Source organism: Varanus komodoensis, unplaced genomic scaffold (genome assembly GCF_004798865.1).
Source record: "Varanus komodoensis strain SLA01 unplaced genomic scaffold, ASM479886v1 scaffold55, whole genome shotgun sequence".
Classification (NCBI taxonomy): Eukaryota; Metazoa; Chordata; class Lepidosauria; order Squamata; family Varanidae; genus Varanus; species Varanus komodoensis.
The window spans coordinates 3,014,983-3,037,123 of record NW_025336157.1 but is presented as its reverse complement, the minus strand read 5'-3'; the positions used below and the strand labels follow the sequence as shown (position 1 = coordinate 3,037,123).

Genomic DNA, 22,141 nt, shown 5'->3' with positions numbered 1-22,141 from the left:
GCTGCGCCCCGGGGGTCATCTTGTCATTCGCGCAGCCGCCGCCTGGAGGGTCGGGCGCCCGCCCGACCACGCCGGAAAGCCGCCGCCGCCCGCCCGCCCGGCCGCGGGGCGCCCCCGGAGCCGCCAAGGTCCCCGCGCGCGCCGAGGGGACGCACCCAGCGCGCCCGCACGCCAGCCGCGGCGCCCCCCCGGGTTGCCCGGTACCGTCGGTGAGGGGCAGCTGCACCGTCTCCTCCTCGGCGCCGCCGTCCCCCATGGCCAAGCTGGCGTGCCGCGCTCCTCGCTCGCTCGCCCTCGCCGCCTCGCTCGTCCTCCCTCCGCCTCGGTTACATGGTGCGGGCCCTGCGCTTCCTGGTGCAGCGAGCTGCCCGCCGCCGCGCCGCCTCCAGGCCTGACTCAAGCGGCAGGAATGTGACAGCGAGCGAGGAGGAGGAGAAAGGGCGAAGGAAAACCAGGGGACCCGCCCCGGGGAGGGACAGGGGACCCCCTTCCTGCTAACGCCCCCCGCGAAGGGGCCTGTCACCCCTCGCCTGGATTCCTGCCCCCCCTCCCCACACACACACAGACTTCCTGTGGGAGCCTCTCCGCCCATCCCGACGACGCTGCATCTTTGGAGAGCAAAGCGACGCGCATTTCCTCGCCCCTGTGCAGCGCCGGGCACCCCACGGGAGCGTGTGGACCCAGCCTTTCGCGGAGCTCCCGTCCCAAGAGAAAAGGGGGGGGGGGTCCTCTTGCACCACCAGGCGCTCATGGCAATTCAGGGCCAGAATCGGAAAGCACGAGGCATTATGCCCATGCACCCCAGTTGCTGGGGAACATGCTCTCACGTCCTGGGTGCCCAGAAAGCTGGACCACGGGGAAACCTTAATCTGAGCCAGCAGCCACGCGACCTGGAGTACGTGGCCCTGTGGCAGAGGCCTGGCACCACCTGTTGAGGTTTGGCTGCATCTTCTGCACCAAGGTTGGCCTCCCAGGTGGATTGCCAGAGTGGGGAGGGCGGTTTCAGTAGGGCCAGTTGGGGAATGCGGGCAGTCTTAGGCAGGATCGTGACCTTACTGGCAGACTTTAGATTGGGGCCAGCTGGACTTAATCTGGTGGCATCCCACGGTGCTGGAACACCACCTCCCAGAGTTTCTGCTCATAGCTAGGAGAGCTGTCATGCAACAATTCTGGAAGGCCCCCAGCTCAAGGGTAGTAAGTAGAATATTTCCACTTCCTTTCTGAGTGAGGTAGAATATTTTTGTGCCGTCCTTGGAAAATGGTGCTATAAAATTATGCCAACAGGTGTCTTGAGAGTCACTTGTTTTCAGGTGAACCTGCGGCAGAAGCGGCACAGGAAAAAGTCACTGGCTACAACCTAATTGTTCAGCATCAACTTTATCCCCTTGCTATACACATACGTCAGGAACGTGGCTTGATTCAGGCACAAGAGTCTCCTGAAGCCATCCAATACTGCACAACAAGCCTGGATTGTATTGCATGAATTAAAGAGTTAATTTAATTTAACCTTTGGAAACCCTAAAGGGCACAATTTCCCTCAACTATCCACTGGCCACAGGATAAGCAAACTAGCAACAGAAAATCTCTACACTTGAAATGTGGGCTGCATTGATTGGATGCTATAAAAAATGCCCTGGGTTCCATTTTGAAAGAGAAAGCTGCAATTTTGCACCTGCTTTATAGACAAATAATCTTCACTGAAATCAATTGGCCTCATTTCTGCTTAAAGACACTCTTAATTTCCTCACTTTTCTACCATTACTTTGCCCTTTATTTATTATACCCTTTGCATGCAAGGAAGCCAAGTTGGCTTGCTGAGTCATCGTCCTCTCCATTTTATCCTCATAGAAACCCTGTGAGGTAGGCCAGGCTGAGGGTCAGTGACTGGCCCAAAGCTGCCCGTCTAAGCAGGGACTTGAACCCAGATATCCTGAGTCCGGCTCCAGCATCCAAACCACTATACCGCACTGCCTCTCAGCAAAAGAGTTGCGCCCGTTATCATTACATCGAGGGTTTCCTAAGTTGTTATTGGTTAATGTATGATTAAACTGGAGAAGAGCTGAGATCAGGAGAACTCAGCTCATGAATGATCCTGAACAGAGATAAGCTTTGCCAGAGATCCGCTGTTCAGTCAATTTCCTGCAAGTGGTCTTGTAGCTGAATTTGTTGCCTTTTAAGGCTGGGCAAGATGGACAGTTTTAGTGGTGCTTTGCTTTGTTGGGGCTCTGCAAAGGACTTCAAGGAACTGGAGTTGCTCCAGGCCATGGTGAAACTGACTTCTTAAGGCAATTGGTGAGGTGCAAGAGGGGAAGGAGATGAACCTTCCTAGTATTTTTTTTTAACCCAGAAAAAAACTATGGAGCTGCCCTGTCCAGAACACACAGAGACTGTAGGAATGAAGAGCAGAACTGTCATGGAAACACGACAATTACCAGTGCCCAAAACAGGAAGAAAGGGCTTGTGCAAGAGAGAGAGCCGGAAGAGGTCGCAGAAAACCCCCTGGCAACACAGGTAGGAAGCAGAAGTTGGACCAAGAACGGAACTCGAGACTAAATTCAGACAACACACAAGCCACACTCTGGGGTGGAGTGAGGGGAGCCAGTGAACCATGTTTTGTTGAAATACGGCTGATCGTCTCCTATACTCAAAACTGAGCCCGAGATCTTTTGCATGCAGATCAGGAGCTCTGCCCAGGAGCTGTGGCACGGCACTCTTAAGCAAGCCCCATTCTGGCCTTCCCAGAAATGTGGTTCCACCGGGCTCAGTGTCCCGCCCCACCATGTGCAGTGCGAAGGAAGCGACACTGGCCTTCCTCCTCACAAGGATATACAGAGCAGACATGTGAAGAGCGGCAAACAACTATGAAGGGTGTTGTTTAAAGCAAACATGGGCGCAAGCAGAAGCAGACGGCCATGTTAGTTGGAGCACTGCTCCTTGGCGTTTCTCACCCGTGGGAACAGCTAAATGAACCAGCAGGAATGCAGAACGATTCCTGTCTAAACCCAGATTCCTAGTTCGTCGCTCCCCCTATCAACCAAAGTCTGAAACTGGGGTTTGATCATGGCTTCCTGCTCCTGGTTTGTTAGGGGGACAATATGCCAGGTTTCATCCACACAGATCACTGAAAGCAGGAAGAGAGCGTCAAAGTTGAGCTATGGGGTTTCTAGAAAGAGGGTACCCACCAACACAGAAATGTGCCATACACCAGACATGCAATGAGCCACTTTTTACAACCACATTTGCGTTCCACCCCAAAAGCCCGATTGATAAATAGTCATGCACTTTATTTTAAATACGTTGCTCCACAGTGACGCTGCCTGAACTAACCTGCAAGTGAGGACGACGGTTCCTTTGCAAAGTCTGTCTCCGAAAGAGGGAGGGTGCTGCTGGAAGCACAGGTGTTCGTCAAGCTGCCATCATAGAAGACAATCTGAAAAAACCCCTCGGTTGTTTTGACCTTTGGACAAACCCACTCTGGCAGTTTCATCACAAGAGCAGCGAAGGGGCCTTTGCGGCCCCTTCAGAACCATGCCAACCCCAAATACTTTACTTTATGGCAGGGGGAAAATAAAAGGTTGCTGGGAAAGCAATCCCCCGCAGCAACCGTGGGACTTGAGCTACCTTCCCTAATAAGAAGTAGGTGGCAGGTGAATTTGGCAACCCAGCTATTAAAGAAGTGTTTTTGCCACATCACTGCACGTTTTGGGTCTCTTCAGCACTGATTCTGTTCTAGCCATTCCCACCCTCCCACCCTCCAGATGAGTTGGATTGAAACTCTCAGCATGCTGGGAGTTGTAGTTAAATACATTTAGGGGGTGGTACATGGGGGAAAACTGATAAACACGAGTTCCTTCTGTTGCAAATTACTGTGTGGAGGTGTGTGTGTATTTATGGGTGTATAATTCTGCTCACAACTGTAGTGGGAGCAAAGACCTATATCCGTTTTCCGCCACAGCCCTGGCCTGAATCAAGGCGGGGCTTGCGCCGGGTGCTGGCCGAACAAGATTCAATCATGCAATGCCAAATGCAGCGAGAAGCACATCTGGCCAGCTCAGCTCTCGCCAATGCAAAGCAGTGGTTTCTCTGATGGAACTGATCCATCGCATGTTTGGCCTTCCTCTTCTTATGGCTTCGACTTTCCCTAGCAGGACGGTCTTCTCCAGCGATGGTGGGGATTGGGTCTCCTGGAAAAGCGCTCGCCAAGTCCTCCTTTCGTCCCGTTTCAATGGAGCAGGCAGGCCTTGGGAAGAACAAGCCGGGGACCAAAGAGGCGGCTGCCAGACTGGGAAGCATTCAAGCTGCAGAATTTGCACGGAGTCTCTGACTCGGCCGGGATGTCTAAATGGAACCTCATTTGGAGGCAGCCTTCTCGGGATGACCGGGTCGCTGGCACCTTTGCGCACACAAGTGTGTGGCCCCTGCTGGATGCACTGGGGGTCGCTACCCTCCATCCAACAGAGCATGTGGCGTTCACAAGCACCCAGATGTTCTTCCACGCCAGATGCTGTGCTCTGCATTTGTTGCTGGGGGCACCGGGGGGAACGGAAGGGCACTTCCTGGCCATGGAAGGTTCCCAGGAGTTTGGGCTGGGAAGCTGGAAGGGGGGTCATTGCTCTCCATCAATGCTGGCGCTTTGGGCTTTGCTCTTCCTCGCCCAATGGCGGCCCTGGAAAATGGACACACGGACACAGAAATATATGACTTGCTTCGTGCCGACCTTTTCAAGGCATGTAATGGATTTGAGAATACATCTGAAATCTTAGCAGGGCTGTGCGGGGAAGGAACTGTGTGGCTGTGCTTGGTAGTCTCCTAATCTGTTCTGGGAAGCGGCGATGGGAAGAGGCTGATGGTCAGTGGCTACACGCCTGCTTTGCCCACAGAAGGGTCCAGGTTTGGACTCTGGTCCCTCCAGGTGAAAGATCAGGGAACTGATGATGAGGAAGGCCGTTCTCTGCCTGTACCGAAGAGAGCAGCTGAGACTATGAGCAGACAATACCAGGCCGGGACCACAAACGGTCTGGCGTGAACCTCGCCGTGCACCAGGTTCATAACCTAAGGCCCTCCTCTGGATGCTTCCTCTGGGGAAGACTCAGAATGCAGTGAGGAGGGAGTGAAGAGCCTTCTTGGTGGTGGCTCCTCAACTGTTGGAATAATCTCTCTGAGGAGGCTCCTTTGTCTCTCGTAACCCTTTTCAGCACCAGGTCAAGACCTTTTTCTTCCTTCAGAAACTTGGCAGCATGAGATGCAATTTTTAATCAGGCCTTTAATCTTGTTGGTTGCTTGCAACTGTTATTAGATGTGAGGCTCTCTGTATTTATGTGTTACGCATGCAGTTTTTATAATGTATTTTTAAGGTTTTAATCTTTGTAAGCCATCCAGAGAGCTTCGGCTTTTGGGCGGTATAGAAATGTATTCAAAGAAATGAAATGACATGGTACAAAGCATCTTCCTATATTCCTGGCTTAAGGTACCATCATGGTGGGACTGGCTTTACATGCCCTTTCCTCTTCCCTCCTCATCCTTTTTTCCTTGTGTGTTGGTCCTTTTAGATGGTGAGTCTACTGGAAGGAATTGCTTTCTGTAAGCCAGCCTTCCCCAACCTGGTGGCCTTCAGAGACTTTTGGACCACAACTCCCAGAATTCCCCTTCAGTAGGGCCATTGACTGGGAATAGTCAATGGGGTAGACCATTCTGGGAGACTTTTTGACTCAAGAGCAGGATTTTCTACAAAATGTTTTGAATGAATGAATGAATGAATGAATGAATGAATGAATGAATGAATGAGGAAACAACAACCTCTTGAGGAGCCTTGCAATCTCACGGCCATTACCCATCTCCTTTTGCACGTGGAAAGCTGAAGCTTTGAGCATTTGGACCCGCGAGATGCTACCTGGCCCGAAGAACTTGTCCCTTCCCCAGACTGAGCAAAACCCACCAACAGCAACACAGAGTTTCCTAAAAGGATTTGCTTTACAACACAGGAAAACCAAACCCAAACCCCTGTCTCTACAGGTACAATCCAATCAAGGTCTCTCATTTCTACCCTACTTCACCTCAAAATGGTGCAGCAGAAGTGGGTGGTGGGGGAAACGTTAAGTCCGGGGCCAAGGGGTGTGGCCAACTGAAGAGGCCATGGAGTGGGCTTCCAAGGGAGGCGGTGGAGGCCCCGTCAGTTCAAGGCTGGACAGCCACATGTTGGGGATTACATGAGCGGAGCCGGCTGGGGCCAGAGGTCACCCCGGGAGGCCCCTTCTGACTCACTTTGTTCCTACCCCTTTGGAGGGCCAAATTCAGCCTGGGCCCCACCTGAGGTTCTGCACATCACCTCCACGGCGGCCTCACCTCTCTCTTCCTGGCTGCTGGTCGAACTCTGCCGGGGGACCTCCCACTCGGCCGCAGCGATGATGGCTTCTTCCTGGGAGCCCCCCAGCATGCCGAGCCGGCGCTGGCGGAAGCGCTGGCGGGGGGTGTCCTGTCCCTCTCCGTCCCCTGGGGAGTCCACGGCGGGCATGCGGGAGCTCAGCCTGCAGCGTCGGAGGTGCATTTGCTGGGCATCCGCCAGGCTGACCGTGCTGCTGGCTTTGCAGAGAGGGGCCGGTGAGCCTGCGGGGGAAAGGACCGGGCCGGATTAAGACAGAGCTGGCTAGGAAGACTCCTGAGATGAGTCCCCCACGAAGCCACTAATTCCAGAGCCTGAAATCGCTTCCTGGCTCTGCCGTTCCTACAGAAAGTAGAACCGTCTTTTTAAATAATCAATGAGCAGGGCTTCATCTGTGCTACTAATACATTCCAAGAAAGAGCGCTGAAGCCTAGCAACCTTGCAGACATGATGCAAAGCCACACTTTACACTAACAACCTGGGAGAAACTCAGAAATTAACCAACCGTTTCCCGGGAAGTGCCAGTGCAGCGTGCTTAGTGTGCTAGACTTGGAAATCAGGAGATCCAGGTCCAAAGTTCCCACTTACCAAGATGCTTGCTGGGTGACTCACAGCCTAACCTACCTCACAGGGTTGTTGTTCTGAGGTTAAATGGAGCTATGTAAGCTACCATGGGTTTCTTACAAGGCCATATTCCTTCCTTATTCTCTCTCTCTCTCTCTCTCTCTCACCCACCCACCTACCCCACAGCAAAATTGGGCCAGCTGCAATTCTATACCATTTTGCAGAATAAGCTCTAACCTGCAGAGGCTGGGGAATAAACACTTTACCATCAAAATTCAGCACCAAGCTACTCCATAGCTCTCTTGTCGCACTACAGGGGATACATATTTCTTGTTGGCAAGGCAAGTTTGACCCTTTTAGCATTATGCAGTGGCAAAGAACCCTAAAAGGGACAAATTCCGCATGCAAAAAGCGATGTTTGGCACTTTCAGTGCTCCACAAGCCTTGTTTCTCCCCAGTGGGCGCCACAAAGCGCTGCAGCTGGATTCGGCAGGTGTGGCCCTGAAGGGTGACATGGGGCGGGGGGGGGCACATGATGAGGGTCTGGCTTGGTTGGGGGCTAACGAGAACTTACTCGACCCATCAGTCCTGGGTCCCTCTTGCCCTGTCAGGCTTTCACTGCTGCCAGCTCCTTCGGCCATGGGGCGAATCTGCTCCCGTGGGCTCTCTCGACGAGGTTTCATTAGCTTCTTGAACTTCTCAGAAAGCCAGTTACCTTTCCTGTGGGGTGAAAGTTAGGAGAAAGACAGACTTAGGAGAAAGGGAAGGAACAATCTTATCTGCCAGCCCATTAAGATCTTGGCAAGAAGCCTTCTGAGTGAGTCATCCCTTGGGGAGGTGAGAGGGACGGTGAATTGAAGGGCCTTCTCGGTGGCTGCCCCATCTATGGAGTAGGTTGCCCAGGGCCAACTCTGCTTTCATTTCAGCACTGGGAGAAAACATTTTTCTTTACCTGTTTTAATAATTGTTTTTAAGATGATCTTATCAATTTTAATAGGATTTCAAGCTATTAATGGTAGTCCATCTCACCTGGACATGTTTTAGAACAGTTGATATTATTGCTGTTATTCATAATTTATTGACAGTTTTTAGAGTTTTTACTGAATGTTTGTATTTTTTTTTACTGCTGGACACTGCCTGGAGAGTCTTTTGCACTACTTGGAGGCTTATAAATACAAAAACAAACGAACAAGATGCTTATAAATACAAAAACAAACGAACAAGATAAAACGCTGCACAGAATGGACCCCTTTGGCAGTGAAAGTTCTGTGGGCCTCTCATGTAGAAAAGCAGCTTTCCCATCTGCTGGTACCTGGTCTTTTCTGTATTCTGGAGATGTTGGAGACTGGACCCAGCAGGAGAATCGAAGGCAGTCAGCAGCTCTTCCGTTATCCCCGTGACCTACTGATCTCTGAAACTAAGAATCTGGTGCCAAAATATGTGGTTTCCCTTGCTTTTCCTACCCAGTCCCCTTTCCACTGGTCTCCCACTCATTTCAGTGGATCTACTCTCTATCAATGGATTTGTGGAGGCAGGCATAAAATTAACACCCAATGCAACAGTTAAGGGGTAAAAAAAAATTGGGTAACAGTACTGCACAAAACCCCTTCATGGATCAGTGCCTTGCTGTGGCGAAGGGGCTTGTGTAGCTCAATTAAGCTATGAGGGATGCCATGCAGGGCCACCCAAGACAGACAGGTCATAGCAGAGAGCTCGGGCGAAAGGTGATCCACTGGAGAAGGAAATGGCAACCCACTCCAGGACCCTTGCCATGAAAACCCCATGGACAGAATCATAGGGATAAAAGATATGATGCCAGAAGACGAGCCCCTCAGGTCGGAAGGTGTCCAATGTGCTACTGGGGAAGAGCAGAGGGCTAGTAGCAAAAGAAGGAGGGGACGGCAGAGGATGAGGTGGCTGGATGGGGTCCCTGAAGCAGTCGGCGAGAGCTTGAGTGGACTCCGGGGGATGGTGGAGGACAGGAAGGCCTGGAGGAGTGTTGTCCATGGGGTCGCGATGGGTCGGACATGACTTCACGACTAACAACAACAAATGCCCAGAACAGTGCCCTGGCTGCTCTTTGGAAGGCCAGATAGTGAAGATGAAACTCAAATACTTTGGCCACCTAATGAGAAGGAAGGACTCCCTGGAGAAGAGCCTAATGCTGGGAACAGTAGAGGGCAAAAGAAGAAGGGGGTGGCAGAGGATGAGGTGGCTGGATGGGGTCCCTGAAGCAGTCGGCGTGAGCTTGAGTGGACTCCAGGGGATGGTGGAGGACAAGAAGGCCTGGAGGAATGCTGTCCATGGGGTCGGGATTGGTCGGACACGACTTTGTGACTAACAACAACAAGACCCTTATGTGCAAAATCTACCTGTAAATAGGCGAAAACAAAATAATAAAAAGCCTAATAGCCTTGGGTCTCACAAACCATTAACAAAAATAAGCCGAACAAGCCTGGACATGGAAGTCGCCTTCATCAGTCTCAAAACATCAAGGCAAATCAAAAGGCTTGGCCTTTTACAGACAAAACTTTAAATGGAGAACGTTTGCTAGGCCATTGGCATAAAGGCTTATTTATGTAAGCCGCCCCGAGGCGTTGGGCAATGGGACGGCATATAAAAACTCCAAACAAACAAACAAACAACGGCATCTGATGACCGCCTCCTCGGGACCAAACTTTGGAAAATTACGACAATGTGACATGACTTACTTGCCACGAGGAAGTGACGGTTCCAGTACCCGGTACTGGTCCATGATTTTCTCTACCAGTTTCTGCTTCTCCCGACGTAGCTCACCCAGTTTGTCGCTACGGAGAAAGAGGATTTAAAGTCAAGATTCTTGTCCTTGGCAAGGATGTTTCAACTGCTCCAGATCACAGAACATCAGAGTGTCCTGGATTTTCAGGAAACAGTTGAATTTTTTTTAAACTGGACTCTCGGGGAAGGGTATTGGGAAAATGGCTAACTCACCTTTCTTAAAACAATACAGAAATGTAAATGCCGCATATTTATTGATAAAGCATGCAAGAGTTTAAAAATATAGAGCAACGGAAAGTGGCAATTGCGTTAAGAACACACAGAAAACGACAAGCAGGTCCATCATGAATTCTGGGTAACTGGCACAAAACAGAGCTGTCAAAAGGCCCTGGATAATATCCAAAAAGAAAAGATGATTACGAGCGATCATCTGGGCCATGGGGTAATAGAAGGCCTGAATAGATGTGCGACTGGATTATTCCAGTGTACTTGTTAATGCAGGTGCCTACGAAAATCAAAGACGCAAAGTGCCAATTAGAAGAGGCATTCCCCCTTTCCCCTTCATACATACAAGGAATGCCTCTTCCAAGACGGGCATGCCTCGTATGAAGGACATGCTCTTTTACGACAGAATCCCAGCTTGGCAAGCGCTCCTGTTCATTTCAGTGGTTTTACTGCAAGCTGCTTTGGAGACCTGAATTTGGTTTTAGGCAGGGAACAGCTTCAGAAGAAGATTTAAGACAGGCAGAGGGTGAAATCTGGCCCAGCGCGCAACGGGCTCTCTCACTCACAGGTACTGGCGTTGCTCCTCCTGGAACTGCTCCCGACTCTCCATGCTATGCTCCAGCAGGCGCCTGTTTTCCCTGCTCAGCGCCTGAGTCTCTTGAAAAAGGTGTCGGTTCTCCTCCTCCTGGTTCCCCTTCAGCTGGGCAAGAAGCTAGCAGGTGGCAGACCGAAGGAAGGGCGTCCCATGAGTGGCTGAAGGCCAGGGGTGCGGTGAAAAAGCCAGCCCCGCAAGCTGCATGCTGGTGACGCCAGGGCCCAAATCCCTATTTCTAGGTCCAAGGTTAGGTGCATCTGTATTTCCAGCCTGCAACATTTTTTTATGCATCCATCCGTAGGTCTGTTCTGTTCCTGACTGGGGTGGGGGGCATGGATTTCACCCTAAAATATGCTTTGTTGTACAAGCCTTGTCTTAAAATGTGCAATTTGGATGCATTTTAACCAAAAATGCACTTCTTAAATATGTATTTTAACCTTACATACAGATGTTTATGTTTCGAGCCAAAAACCGTATTACAGAATTGAACGAAAAAACCAGAAGGATGACTGTGCTCTGAGTGAAGGTGGCACAACGGAAGCGAGGAGGAGGAATCATTTTGCTAGGAAATAATATAAAAATAAAAATATCCCTGCTTGTAGAAAACTAGCATGTCATGGCAAAGGCTTAGCCAGAGGACATTGAGCCAATATTCTAGTTTTCTACATGCAAGCCTATTTTTTCAAAAGAGAGCCCATTACACGATATTTGCATATGTACGCAAATCAATAAACATCGCACTTCACAGAGAAGGCAGAGGGTCCCTGTCTAAAAAGCATGCAGTGCAATGCCCAGAGCGCATCCGTTCCCCCGGCCCGCAGCTTGAGCGATCAGAATTTGACAAGGGTCTGACCTCCTCCTCCGCCGATCACGCGAAAAGCAGGGGGCGGGTGGGACAAAATCCTTACTTCACACTGGGTGCTCAGGCGCCCCAGCGCCATGTCCAGCTGTTGGTTCTGCTCCTTCAGGGTGGCGCTCTCCGCTTCCAGCCTCGCCTGCTCCAGCTGCAGACCTGTGACTCGGTTCCGCATTCCCTGAAGCTCTCCCTGCAGGTCGTCCCGCGCCCTTTCCATCTGCCCCAGCTTCTGTTTCACCCTGGGGAGAGGGACAGGAGCGTTCACCCTGCCTAACTGCCCTGTTCATTCAGTCCTGCTTCTGGAGTCCTCCACAAGCGCCCACAGTGACAACTGGCCAGGCTGGCCCATCCAAGAGCCACGGCCTGCTTAGGGGTGGCCCCAAAATTGTACAACGCCCTTCCACCTGATGTGCCCCTTACTCCTCCTGTCCAGGGATTAAGGAAGGCGGAGAACACTTTCCTTTTCACTGCTGCCTGTGCCTGAGAGCAAAACTTGCCCACATGTCCAGACTGGTGAACTTTCCCATCATTTCTAAGTTTTGCTGATGTGACAGCTGTGCTTTTGCATCTTGCCTTGCTGTGTACGTCCCTTTGGCTCGACTGAGGGCCTGGCCTCGTATCGACAGATCAGGCAGATACCCACAACGTCCACCACCTACAGGCGCGCTTACCGCTCATGCTCCTCCTCCAGGTTGTGGTGCCGCTCCACCAGCTGCCGATGTTGCAGTTCAGCCTCTCCCAGGTTCTTCTTTTGGGCCCGCAGGGCCTCTTCCCGCTGCTCAAGGCCGGTTTTCTCCCCCAACAGCTGGTCGTGCCTGTAGGTGAACGGGTAAGAGGGGACAGGAGCTGTATGACCGAGGCAGGTGCACCATTTCACAAAGTTCTCTCACAAGAGTCAAAGCACCTGAGATTATATTTCTCGGCAATTCAGACTCTTCCTGGTTCTACATAATAACGGCTTCCAAACGAGACTGAGCTGTTTCAATAGGTGGATGGCTCTGGTGTTAATTTTCCCCAGCTTGGTGTCTTCCAGATGTGTTGGGGCTACAAATCCCAGCATCCCCATCACACAGATCCAGGAGAGCTGGCAGAGGCTTGGTGCTGGGCGCGTGACTTTTTGTGTGAATGGATGCGTACGCAGCATGCGACTGTGAGTGTCTTGGGGAAGTTGTGCGTATGTCTTGGTGTCTGTGAAGGTTTCCATGCAGGGACAAGTACGCTGAGACAGGAGGGGGCTGTACAGCCCCCTTGCTTTGGCCCCCACTGTTCATACAGCCCCCCAAAACCTTCCCGAAGCACCAGTGCAGCCCCGACTTGAAGAAGGTCACCTGCTCTTTGTTTAAAAAATAAAAAGCAGGACTAAATTGCTTGGAACGGATGGGAAAAAACGTCTGTTCGAGTGTCAAAAGCACGTTTCTTCCAAGGGCTCATAGGGAAGGATCCACTGGAACTTTTTCAGGGGAGGGGGGACTGCTGCCACCCCTCCTCAGCCCTAGCCTGGCTGCTCTGCTTCAGCACAGCTGCAATCCCCCCAGGAGCAGAGCGAAAACTGCTCCCCTGCTGCAATGCAAAGTGCTATGAGGGATCGCAAATGGGCAAGGAAGAGCCGATGGAGAGGAAAACACCCGGGACCGATTCTTTGATGTGCATCCACACGCTCGCCTGGAAGGTTGGATACTCCTTGGGTGTGGCAAAATGAGCACCTGTAACTCAAAATCTCCCGCTTCATGACTGGGGTTCCCTAAGGGGCAACCGTGCCCAGCTGGGCTCTGCTTTCGTCCCCACACTCCCTCCCCACAAGCCATCCTTGCCCGATGCTCCTCTCCAAGGTTACCTGCCCTTCAGATCGCGGTACTCGTGCTCCAGGCTGCGCAGGGACGCCTTGAGGCTGGTGTGCTTGCCCATGAGCCCTTCCAGATCAGCTGCCTGCCGCTCGTGCAGCACTGTCAGGCGGTCGTGGTCTCGCAGGAGGGCCTCGTGGCGTCCCCGCCACTGCTCCCGCTCCTGCTGGGCTCCCCGGGCTTCGCTCTCCAGGAGCACCAGCCTCTGCCGCAGCTCCGAGAGCTGGGATTCCAGCAAGGCCTGCCGGGAACGCAAGGATGCGGCCTCCACCTGCGAGGGGACAAAATGTGGAGTTAGACGAACGTGGACTGTAAAGCTTCCCGGGAGCCTGGGCTTGTCTTTGCACAGGAATGGTAGAACACCAGAAGCATCGTTCATGTCTGAGGGAGAGGAGAAGAGAGGAGAAGGACAAAAAGAGGAGATGGAGGAATGACAAGGCTAAGTGGTCTCGCTGCGGGGAAACAAGCCAGGCTTCCCTAAACAGGCACCCTCCAGGTCTGCTGGACTGAAGCTCCCCAAAGTCCCGGCCTGTGTGGCCGATGAGAGAGAACTGCAATGAAATGTTGCAGCGACCTGTTTTTTTTCAGGAACTCTATTCCACCCCCACAGTTCCCTAGACGTTCCATTATCCCGCTTCTTCCTCTTTGGCTGTTCTTTTGTTTCCCTCCCCCTGTATATATATATAGTGAGTTGGGAGGATTCCCAAGCTTTGCAGAAGTAGGCAAAATAAATATATAAATATAAAAACAACTCTATTTTGCCTACTTCTGCAAAGCTTGGGAATCCCCCCAACTCTGCTGTGGCTCTTTCCTCTCGTTTTACACACACGTCCCTACATTGGAGAGACACGGTCGAACACACATCTTTCCTCCAGGAATTCCTGGGGAGGCAGCCAGGCCTCCAAGGAACCCGCCAGCCCTGGGGGAAGAGGAGGTGGCGTCAGGGTGTGGGGGTGCTGCCGATGGAGACCGGGAGGCCGACCGCTGCTTACCTGCAGGGCGCTGTTCTGAGCCTGCCACCGCCCGTTCTCCTCCTTCGCCTCGGAGCTTCGGCCTTGCAGGCCCAGAAGGGCTCCCTGGAGGCTGCTGAGCTGAGACTCCAGTTGACCCACACGCCCCGACAGGGCCGATTTCTCGGCCTGCAGGACGGCGTTCTGCAAAGGCAGAGGGACCCGGATGAAGTTGGGAGGACGCCGCCAAGTCGGAATTAATGGCACAATTAACTAGAGGCATGCTTTGTGACTTTTTTTATTGCGCAATGACCCTGCCTCATTTGTGGAATTTTACAGCAATATCTTGCATTTGCAACCACCCTGCATTTTTCTCACTTCTTTCATCTTTTCTCTTTCAGCAAAAGAGCGTGCTAAGGAGGAAAAAGCAGAAATGTGGCCTAGTGAGTCTGCAGAAACCCTTGTGTGGGAAACTTGAAGCAAATCTGACCTTGGGTGCTGCTTGGAGGGCTGGCCAAATCAATAGCAAGAAAAGGTCGGGTCACATAATTTTTATTTGTAAAGGGACCAGCTTCACCGCACCAGGCCTAGAGCCAAAAATCTCATCGCTCCCAACTTGGTTTGTAACCTCCCTTCATAAGTCTAGAAGAGCATCTCAACGTGCCACCAAACAAATCAAAAAATTTCCCTTGCGCTGGTGTTAATTGAACAGCGCTAAACTGGTCTGAAGTGACTGCTATTCTAGTGCTACTTTTTGAGCGATCCATTTGTACCAATGGATTAAATGGTCAGAAGGCAGAATGACTACTTTATTCCATTTGACAGTTAAGGAAAGCTGCGCTTACCAAAGGATTCAAGGCCAAGCTTTATAGGGGAACCTAACAGGACTGGCAAATCGGGACTGGGGTGGGTAGAAAGCGGGCCTTGGCCCAACAGGGCTCTTATGCCAACCGGATTGCAGGAACCCCCCCCCCTTCAGCTCCTCCTCCCCCTGCACGCTTCACGCAGATCTCACCTGGCGTTCCACTTCGATCAGCCGCGTGCTCAGGGCCTCACTCCCTGGATTCGCCCGGAGGTTGGAGCTCAGTTCTTTCTGGGTCCCAGGGAGCGCTTCCAAAAGCAGCGGGAGCGCCCCGCCGCTCTTTGCCTGAGGGGAGAAATCACCTGCAGATTTCTAGAGAGTGCCTGGTCACTGCAGTGCCGTATTCTTCGCCCAAGGGGCGCGTGGAACGGCTGAACCCTCATCTGCACAGAGCGCGCCTGCCTGGCCCAGGAGTTGGGGGCATTCTCACACTGATTCCTCACACACAAATCTGCCCCTGTTTGTTTATTTTTTATTATTTTATTTTATTTTATTTATTTTTATTATTATTTATTATTATTTATTAAAACATTTTTATGCCGCCCCATTCGCCGAAGCCTCGGGGCGGCATTTTTTGATTTATATCCTGCCCTTTTCCTCAAAGGGCTCAAGGCAGCTTACATCATTCTCCTCCTCCATCTTATCCCCACAACAACAACCCTGTGAGGTAGGTTGGGCTGAGAGTCTGTGACTGGCCCAAAGCCACCCAGTGGGCTCCATGGCCGAGCGGGGACTCGAACCCGGATCCTCTGAATCCCAGTCCCATGCTCTGCACCACGACACCACACTGGCTCTCCGTGGTGCGACCGCCCTTGATTTCGGCAGTCCGACTGAGGAGTTTAGGAGACATTAGTGGAGAGCAGGGTCATAGGAATGGTGCACCGCAGAACAGTAGGGCTGGAAGGGGCTGGTAAGGTCATCAGGTCCAACCCCCTGCTCAGGGCACGCCTCCAAACTGAAGCAATTTCACTTGTGATTTTACACACTCGCACAGCCTGTGCCAAGGAAAATGGCCAGTATCTAAACACTTGAACGCTTGAACTCGATGGTGTGGCCACACTTGGCACTTAGAGCACGATTCTGGTCTCTACACCTCAGAAAGTCAGGGACGCTCAGGGAGTGGCTTTGAGCTAGTCACGGATTTTCAGCCTAGCCTACCTCATAGGGCTGTCGTTGGGAGGGTTAAAATGGGAGGGGCGGGCAGAATGGGGATTATGCATGCTGCCTTGGGGTTCTTTGTAGGGGAAAAGGCAAGCTCTGACACTGATCGATGCTGCAGCACTGGAGAAGGGGCTGCAAAGATCGACCGAGCAGATCACTGTTCCCTTGCAAGGAGAGACCGCGACGGCTGGGGCTGTTTTGCTTACAAAGGACATGGTGGGGGGGGGGGCATGGGGGGTGTATCAAACTGTGCATGGTGTGGGGAAAGCAGAGCGCGAGAAGTTATTAGAAGCCGGGGTGATCCCACGGACGTCAAGTGGGGAGAAGAGATACACAGAGGCGTTTTGCATGTTGCATGCAGGTCAGAGACAGAATTTTCTATGACCGTCATGGTGGCCGCCATCTTGGATGGCTTTGAAAGGGGGCGGGATGAATTCCAGGGGGTTTACTGGTCCCGAGGACCTAAGCCTGCCCCAAAACCAGTCTCTGGGCACTGGGAGAGGGGGACAACCCTTAGTAATGGCCAGTCTCTACTGGGGGGGGGGGGGGCGGGGGGGGGGGCTTTGGTGAAGGGGCATCTTTGCTGATTCTTACCGGAGGGCTCGTGCTCCGCCGCTGAAGAGCCTGCGGTTCTTCGGGCTGCTTCCCGAGCGAGCTGTGCTCCTCCTCCAGCACCGCCTTCCCTACCGAAAGCCCCTCTTGCTTTTCTTCCCTGGAGACAGAATTGCACCCAGGTGAGGCCCAGCAAGGGACGGCCCTGCCGTTGGGCGGAATGGGGCGGCATCCTCAGGCAGCTGGTCTTGGTTGTTGGAAGGGCAGCAAACGGTTGCATTTTTAAAAATAATCTGGGTTTTGTTCTATTTCGTGGGGCAAGGAGGGGACAGAGAGATTGCGGGCGGAAGACTGGCGGGGACTTCCAGTTCCGGCTGCAAAAAGTCTAGGACAAGTGGCGGGGACAAAACAGCTAGAATCCTTCGCTCTAGAGAGCTGGCTGTGGAAGCATGAAATTCTGGACCAGCCCATATAAAATTGCCGGGCAACCCTCGATCAACAGGGCCAACTCTTTGATGCAACTCTTCTTGGGAGACGCAGGAGCCCTGAATCAAATCAAATCTGTCAGTGCAATCACCTGACTGGTCGCTGATACCTACCTGGACTTCCTGTCTTCCACGTCCGCCTCTCCCCTCTTTTCCTTCTTCAGTAGCTGCTCCTTCACCTGAACCAGAGCAGCTTCTCCCTCCTTCCCCTTCTCCTTTTCCTTCTGGAGTTCCTGCAATAATTAGGTCTCTTGTGAGGAAGGAAGTAAAGGAAGTATTTAGGGGTCTGCCCCCCTTTCCAATGCACTGTTCCCTCACCTCTCCCATACCAAGCACCTTGAGATGGTACCTGGGATGAGCTCACGTATTTCAAAATTTGGCATGTCACCCCAGCTGCCGAGTCTGGGGCCTCCTGACTGCGGATTTCTCTACATGACAGTTTTAATCCACCACCTTACAGAGGCTTTTGTTGGCAGATTCTTTGTGGGTTCCGTTAAAACATGCATTTTCACGGTGTTTTCTTTCTCCACTTTCCTGTATATTCCATTGCACAACCGCATGGTTGATGGGAAAATAGCCCCAGTTCATTTTAGCATGAAACCAATATAATGTCTTTCTATGATGCATCTGCAAGCTTTTCCTTGTGGTAGTTTGCCTTCTACAACATCAACCCGGTTTCCAAGCAGGCATCATAAGGAAAAAGACAGACAGACCCTGTCCAAAAAGAATGCATGGAGAGGAGTCCATCTTATTCCTGCAAAGAATCTGAAAACAGCAGCCTTGCTTAAAAAAAAAAAAAAAAAGCAGTCTCACACAGAGAAATCAGCTCACTTTCTGCCCCCAGCAACAGTGTGGAAAAGCATGAAGAGCACCAGAAAGTCCCTGGAAGATCATGTTCGGCATTCGCAAATGACCACAAGGAATCCTGAAGCCACAATAAATCAATAAATGCTTTTGGTAGAGAAGCCCCAAGGCCTTGGGAGAAGCAACTCTTTGAAAGATGGAGCGCTTTACGCAAGGTTGCCCGGGCAAATCATTGCCCTCCATTGCACAATCCCCCCTTGGCTGTAGCAGCTCCCTGACTACAGTCACACTGTTCTTACTGCCAAGACGTTTCCCCACCGTATTCTATCATTTAGGGTTATGCAATCCCATGCATCCTTAGACAGAAAAAATTCTGTGTCTGTAGGCTTCTTTTCTGTCCAAATATGCTTAGGATCGCACTGTGCAGCCCATTCAATCGACTCCAGCCCTCTGGGAGAGCAACAGAAAACAAGTCTTTGCAAAGTCAGCCACACAATAATTAGACTAATATATTTTAACAAATCAAAACAATTAGTTATTGTTAGAGGGACCACTATAGATGCCGAGTGAAGATAAACTTCAAAAACGATCAGCCTGCCACTGAACCCGGCTTTATTTTATAATAGAGGTGGGCAGACTACATTCTTGCAAGATCTATTTTGTTTTGTTTCTTACTAGATCCCTGAGGGCTACTAAACAGACCTTGGGGCAAAAAAGAGAGCAGAGGACAGTGCAATGAGCCATAAACAGTAGAAACGAGTTCAGAGCTCCTTCTGAGCTACTACAGATCAGAGATCCTAACACAAAACTGCCACCGCGGCCAACGAAGCTGCACAAAGAGCTGACCAAAGGCAACCCACCAACGCTCCCATTTTACAGGAGAGGAATGCCAAGGCTGCAAGATAAGCAATACAATTTTTCAATTATACTTAGTAAACGACTGGCAAACGGGCATCCTTTCTGATCTACGGAAAACCATCAACAGCTCTGCCTACATATCCCAACCTATTTTCTGCCTTGGTCGCTGCCTGTCTGCGTCCTGCAATGCCCTCTAGTGATAAAAATGATTTAAAAAATTAGATGGCCAGGTAACGAGGGCAGGAAAAGCTGGGCATTGCAGGTGGGGGGCAGTAAGCGCAGGTGTACGCCAAGCTCCCTTCTTGCGTACCGCCCTGTTCCAAAGGGCCTCCTGGGAATTTGGAGGGAGCCATCGGACACGCAAAGACCTCCCGTGTGCCCGGAGGAGAGTGGGGTGCCTGAAGCACCCCAAATCCAGCAAGGACCAAGGGGGCTCTCAGCCAGGTGTCCTCTGTGCTCCCCCAGCCCTGGCAGGTCCTAGCTGAGGCCCAGGAATTGGCATGGCAGAGCACCTCCTTGCCCTCCAGCTCCTTGCTGAAGTGGCGAGCCAGCAGCATCCGGGGTGAGGAACGAGCCAGGGGGTGGAGGACGCAGTGAGAAGGGACCGGTTCCTCAAGGCCTTCGAGACACAGCCTGGCACGGGCCGCCCTTCTAACTCCCTGCCGTGCCCTGACGTTCTGTCGCCCCGGAGCATGGCGGGGAACTCTGCGCAGGGAGAATCTTTCAGGCAGGGGGCTCAGCATTGGGCCTCGGGGGGGTCGCACAACCTGAGCAGCTTCCGGGGGCTGCTACAAACATTCGGCAACCTGCAGCCCAGTTGCGTTACCTCCTCCAGGACGGCTGGAGCATCGCACTTGGTGAGGGGGAGTTCTTCCCGGCCAGCGGCTTCCTGTTCCCGTGCCCCGAGGCGCTGCGTAGCCTCCCGCAGGCTGCTTAGCTCAGCCCCCTGGTGCTGCTGCAGTTGGGCCTCCAGCTGGACGAGGCACAGGCCCTGATCCGCCAGTGCCTCTGCCTGGGCCTGGGCCTGGGCCTTCAGGCGCCGGCTCTCCTTGTCCGACTGCCGCTGCCGCTCCTCGGCCTGGGCCAGCGACTCCTCCAAGGCCCCCTTCTCCGCTTCCAGCCGGGCCAGGACGGCCTTGTGCTGCTCCAGGCTGCGCTGCAGGGCCTCGCTCTCCCGCCGGGCCTCTCCCAAGTCCTCCGCGGCCCGCTGGGCCTCCTGGGCCAGCTGGGCCGCGTGCAGCTGTTCGCTTTGCAGCCTCTGCCGGGCCTCCCCCAGCTCCAGCTCGGCCTGGGTTGCCGCAGCCTGCAAGGCCTGGGACCCAGCCCTCAGGGCCTCCCGCTCGCGCTCCAAAGCCAGGACCTCGTCCGCCAGGCGCTCGGCCTCCCCGCGCCACTGCTCTTGCTCGTGCGCCTGCTTCTGCCGAGCCTCGGCCTGCGCCCGCTCCAGGCCCCGCAGCCTGTCCTCAAGGCCCGATGCTCGGTGGGACTCTGCCTCCCGGAGCTGTTCGGCCTCCGCCAGCCGAGCCCAGGCCTCTGCCAGGGCCGCCTCCAGTCCTGCCACCTTGGCCTCGGCTGCTGGGTCGAGGGCCTGCCTCTCCCCAGTTCCTGAGGCCAGCTCTTCCTGGCTGCTTCCGGGCTGCTTCAGGGCTTCCGGCAGGCCTCCTCCAGTCTCTGAGGCCTGCTCTCCCGCCTCCAGGTCCACCTGGCTTTGCTGGAAGGGTACCAAAAGGAAAAGGATTTGTTAGCATCCCACCTGGAAATTGTTCCCTCCTTCTGTACTAGGGGTCCGATATGAAAGAAAAGCCGCATGCTACCAAAACAGCAGACAAATTAGGACCCAGATTTGTCCGCAATCTTCAGGTGCCAAATTTAGTTGCTATAGTTTACACCAAAACACAGGACAGCTCACCACAGGAGGGAGGGCTGTGGCCAGGTGTCCCAGCAAGGTGTCCCACCTGTGGCCAGGTGCTCTGCCTGCTCAGTCTGCAGTCCAGATGCTAACAGCAGCCGGACGGATGCCAAGCCCCCTATTCTCCAATCCCTTCTAGGGCTCTTCAGTTTTTAACTGGATTTCAAATAAAGGGTGTCTTTAAAGAGAGGACTGTCCCTTGTAAAGTAGGACAGCCATTCAACTCCAGCGTCTTTTAAAAGGTCCTTTTTACCTGAACTGCTTGCTTGCAAAGAGCTTTGCAATAAGACCGAGGGACACATCAAATCTGTAGTAGCGATTGCTACCAATTTAGGCCAAGAGTAATAGTAATAATAATAATAATAAATAATAATTTTGTAGACTTCCTGACATTTTCCATTCTGCTCTCTGCATATGACAACACTGAACTCCGTTCCATTCCCAAACTTTTGGGACTGTTCACCCATGCAAATGCGCACTTCCAAACATTTACAAAAATCAACTAATCTGCCCAAGCTCCCACATCGCGGGGAAACAGCCAATTTCGGACTGTGTGTTCCTGTGCTTAATTATGTAATACGACATTTGCTTACAATTCAGAAAGTGAAACATGGTCAGCATGGAAAAAGCCAGCCCACTGCAGAACTCTGCAGGCCAGAGAAATACAGCTCGTTCGCATCTGCTGCGGATTTCTCCGACATGGCTAATTTGCTCCCGCTGCTGCACCGAACCGCCGGCCCGGCACCAGTGCCTGCTCCTCCCATACCTCCCCATCACGGAGTGTGGCCTTCAGCGCCGCATCCACGCTCCTGGTCTCGGTGGGGTTCTCCAGTGCCTCCTGCAGTTTCCGGCGCAGCTCCTGGTTCTCCCGCTCCAAGGCCACCAACCGCCCCGCCTCCTGCGCCTCATAGCTCAACGCATCGGGCACCTCGGGAAGTTCTGGCGAAAGCAGGAGTTGTGGGTGGAATTTCAGTCCTTGCTCTCTGGTCTGGCCCTGAAAACAGGCCAAGAGAGGAACGGACAGGGGAAACTCACCGCTGGGGGCCCAGTCGCACTCCAGTTCCTCTGTCCGGAGTATGTCGAGGGACTCCCCGAAACTTCGCCTCAGCTTCCTCTCCAGGGCCACGTTTTCTCGCAGAAGCTCCTCTGCCTGGTGGTGAAGCTGGTCCCGTTCCTGGAGAGAGAACTTGGGCTTCAGTTTCCGGCTCTGAGTAGATTTGGGGTTATCGTCTTTTCTCCCTCACAGAAATGGAGGGTGCTTCCGGGCAAGGCTGGTTGGGGCCTTCGCGCCACCTCATCCTCAGAGCAGGGCAACAGCATTTTAATTCTCCACGTGTGACCCT

At 52.8% G+C, this 22,141-nt stretch overlaps 2 protein-coding genes across 7 annotated transcripts in view; both read right to left on the bottom strand.

Moving 5' to 3' along the window:
• Window positions 1-3,759, bottom strand: part of RPS6KA4 (ribosomal protein S6 kinase A4) — a 27,518-nt gene extending 23,759 nt beyond the window's left edge. For 2 of the 5 annotated variants that reach the window (XM_044448495.1, XM_044448497.1), the window contains exon 1: window positions 205-399. In XM_044448495.1, coding sequence (XP_044304430.1) covers window positions 205-256 — 52 coding nt within the window. In that variant the 5' untranslated portion in view covers window positions 257-399. Of the gene's footprint in view, window positions 1-155; window positions 400-3,327 lie in introns of those variants that run through there. The other 3 variants (XM_044448494.1, XM_044448499.1, XM_044448500.1) reach the window with 3 other exon arrangements.
• Window position 3,760: 1 nt separating this feature from the next.
• The window catches only part of CCDC88B (coiled-coil domain containing 88B), a 33,193-nt gene continuing 14,812 nt past the window's right edge, over window positions 3,761-22,141 (bottom strand). For both annotated transcript variants that reach the window (XM_044448492.1, XM_044448493.1), the window contains 15 exons: window positions 21,834-21,972; window positions 21,565-21,737; window positions 19,716-20,600; window positions 17,342-17,460; window positions 16,785-16,902; window positions 15,183-15,314; window positions 14,210-14,371; window positions 13,211-13,488; window positions 12,048-12,191; window positions 11,429-11,615; window positions 10,492-10,637; window positions 9,655-9,750; window positions 7,518-7,663; window positions 6,343-6,603; window positions 3,761-4,666 (listed from right to left, as the gene is read on the bottom strand). In XM_044448492.1, the coding sequence (XP_044304427.1) occupies window positions 4,620-4,666; window positions 6,343-6,603; window positions 7,518-7,663; window positions 9,655-9,750; window positions 10,492-10,637; window positions 11,429-11,615; window positions 12,048-12,191; window positions 13,211-13,488; window positions 14,210-14,371; window positions 15,183-15,314; window positions 16,785-16,902; window positions 17,342-17,460; window positions 19,716-20,600; window positions 21,565-21,737; window positions 21,834-21,972 (3,033 nt within the window). In that variant the 3' untranslated portion in view covers window positions 3,761-4,619. The remainder of the gene's footprint in view (window positions 4,667-6,342; window positions 6,604-7,517; window positions 7,664-9,654; window positions 9,751-10,491; window positions 10,638-11,428; window positions 11,616-12,047; window positions 12,192-13,210; window positions 13,489-14,209; window positions 14,372-15,182; window positions 15,315-16,784; window positions 16,903-17,341; window positions 17,461-19,715; window positions 20,601-21,564; window positions 21,738-21,833; window positions 21,973-22,141) is intronic.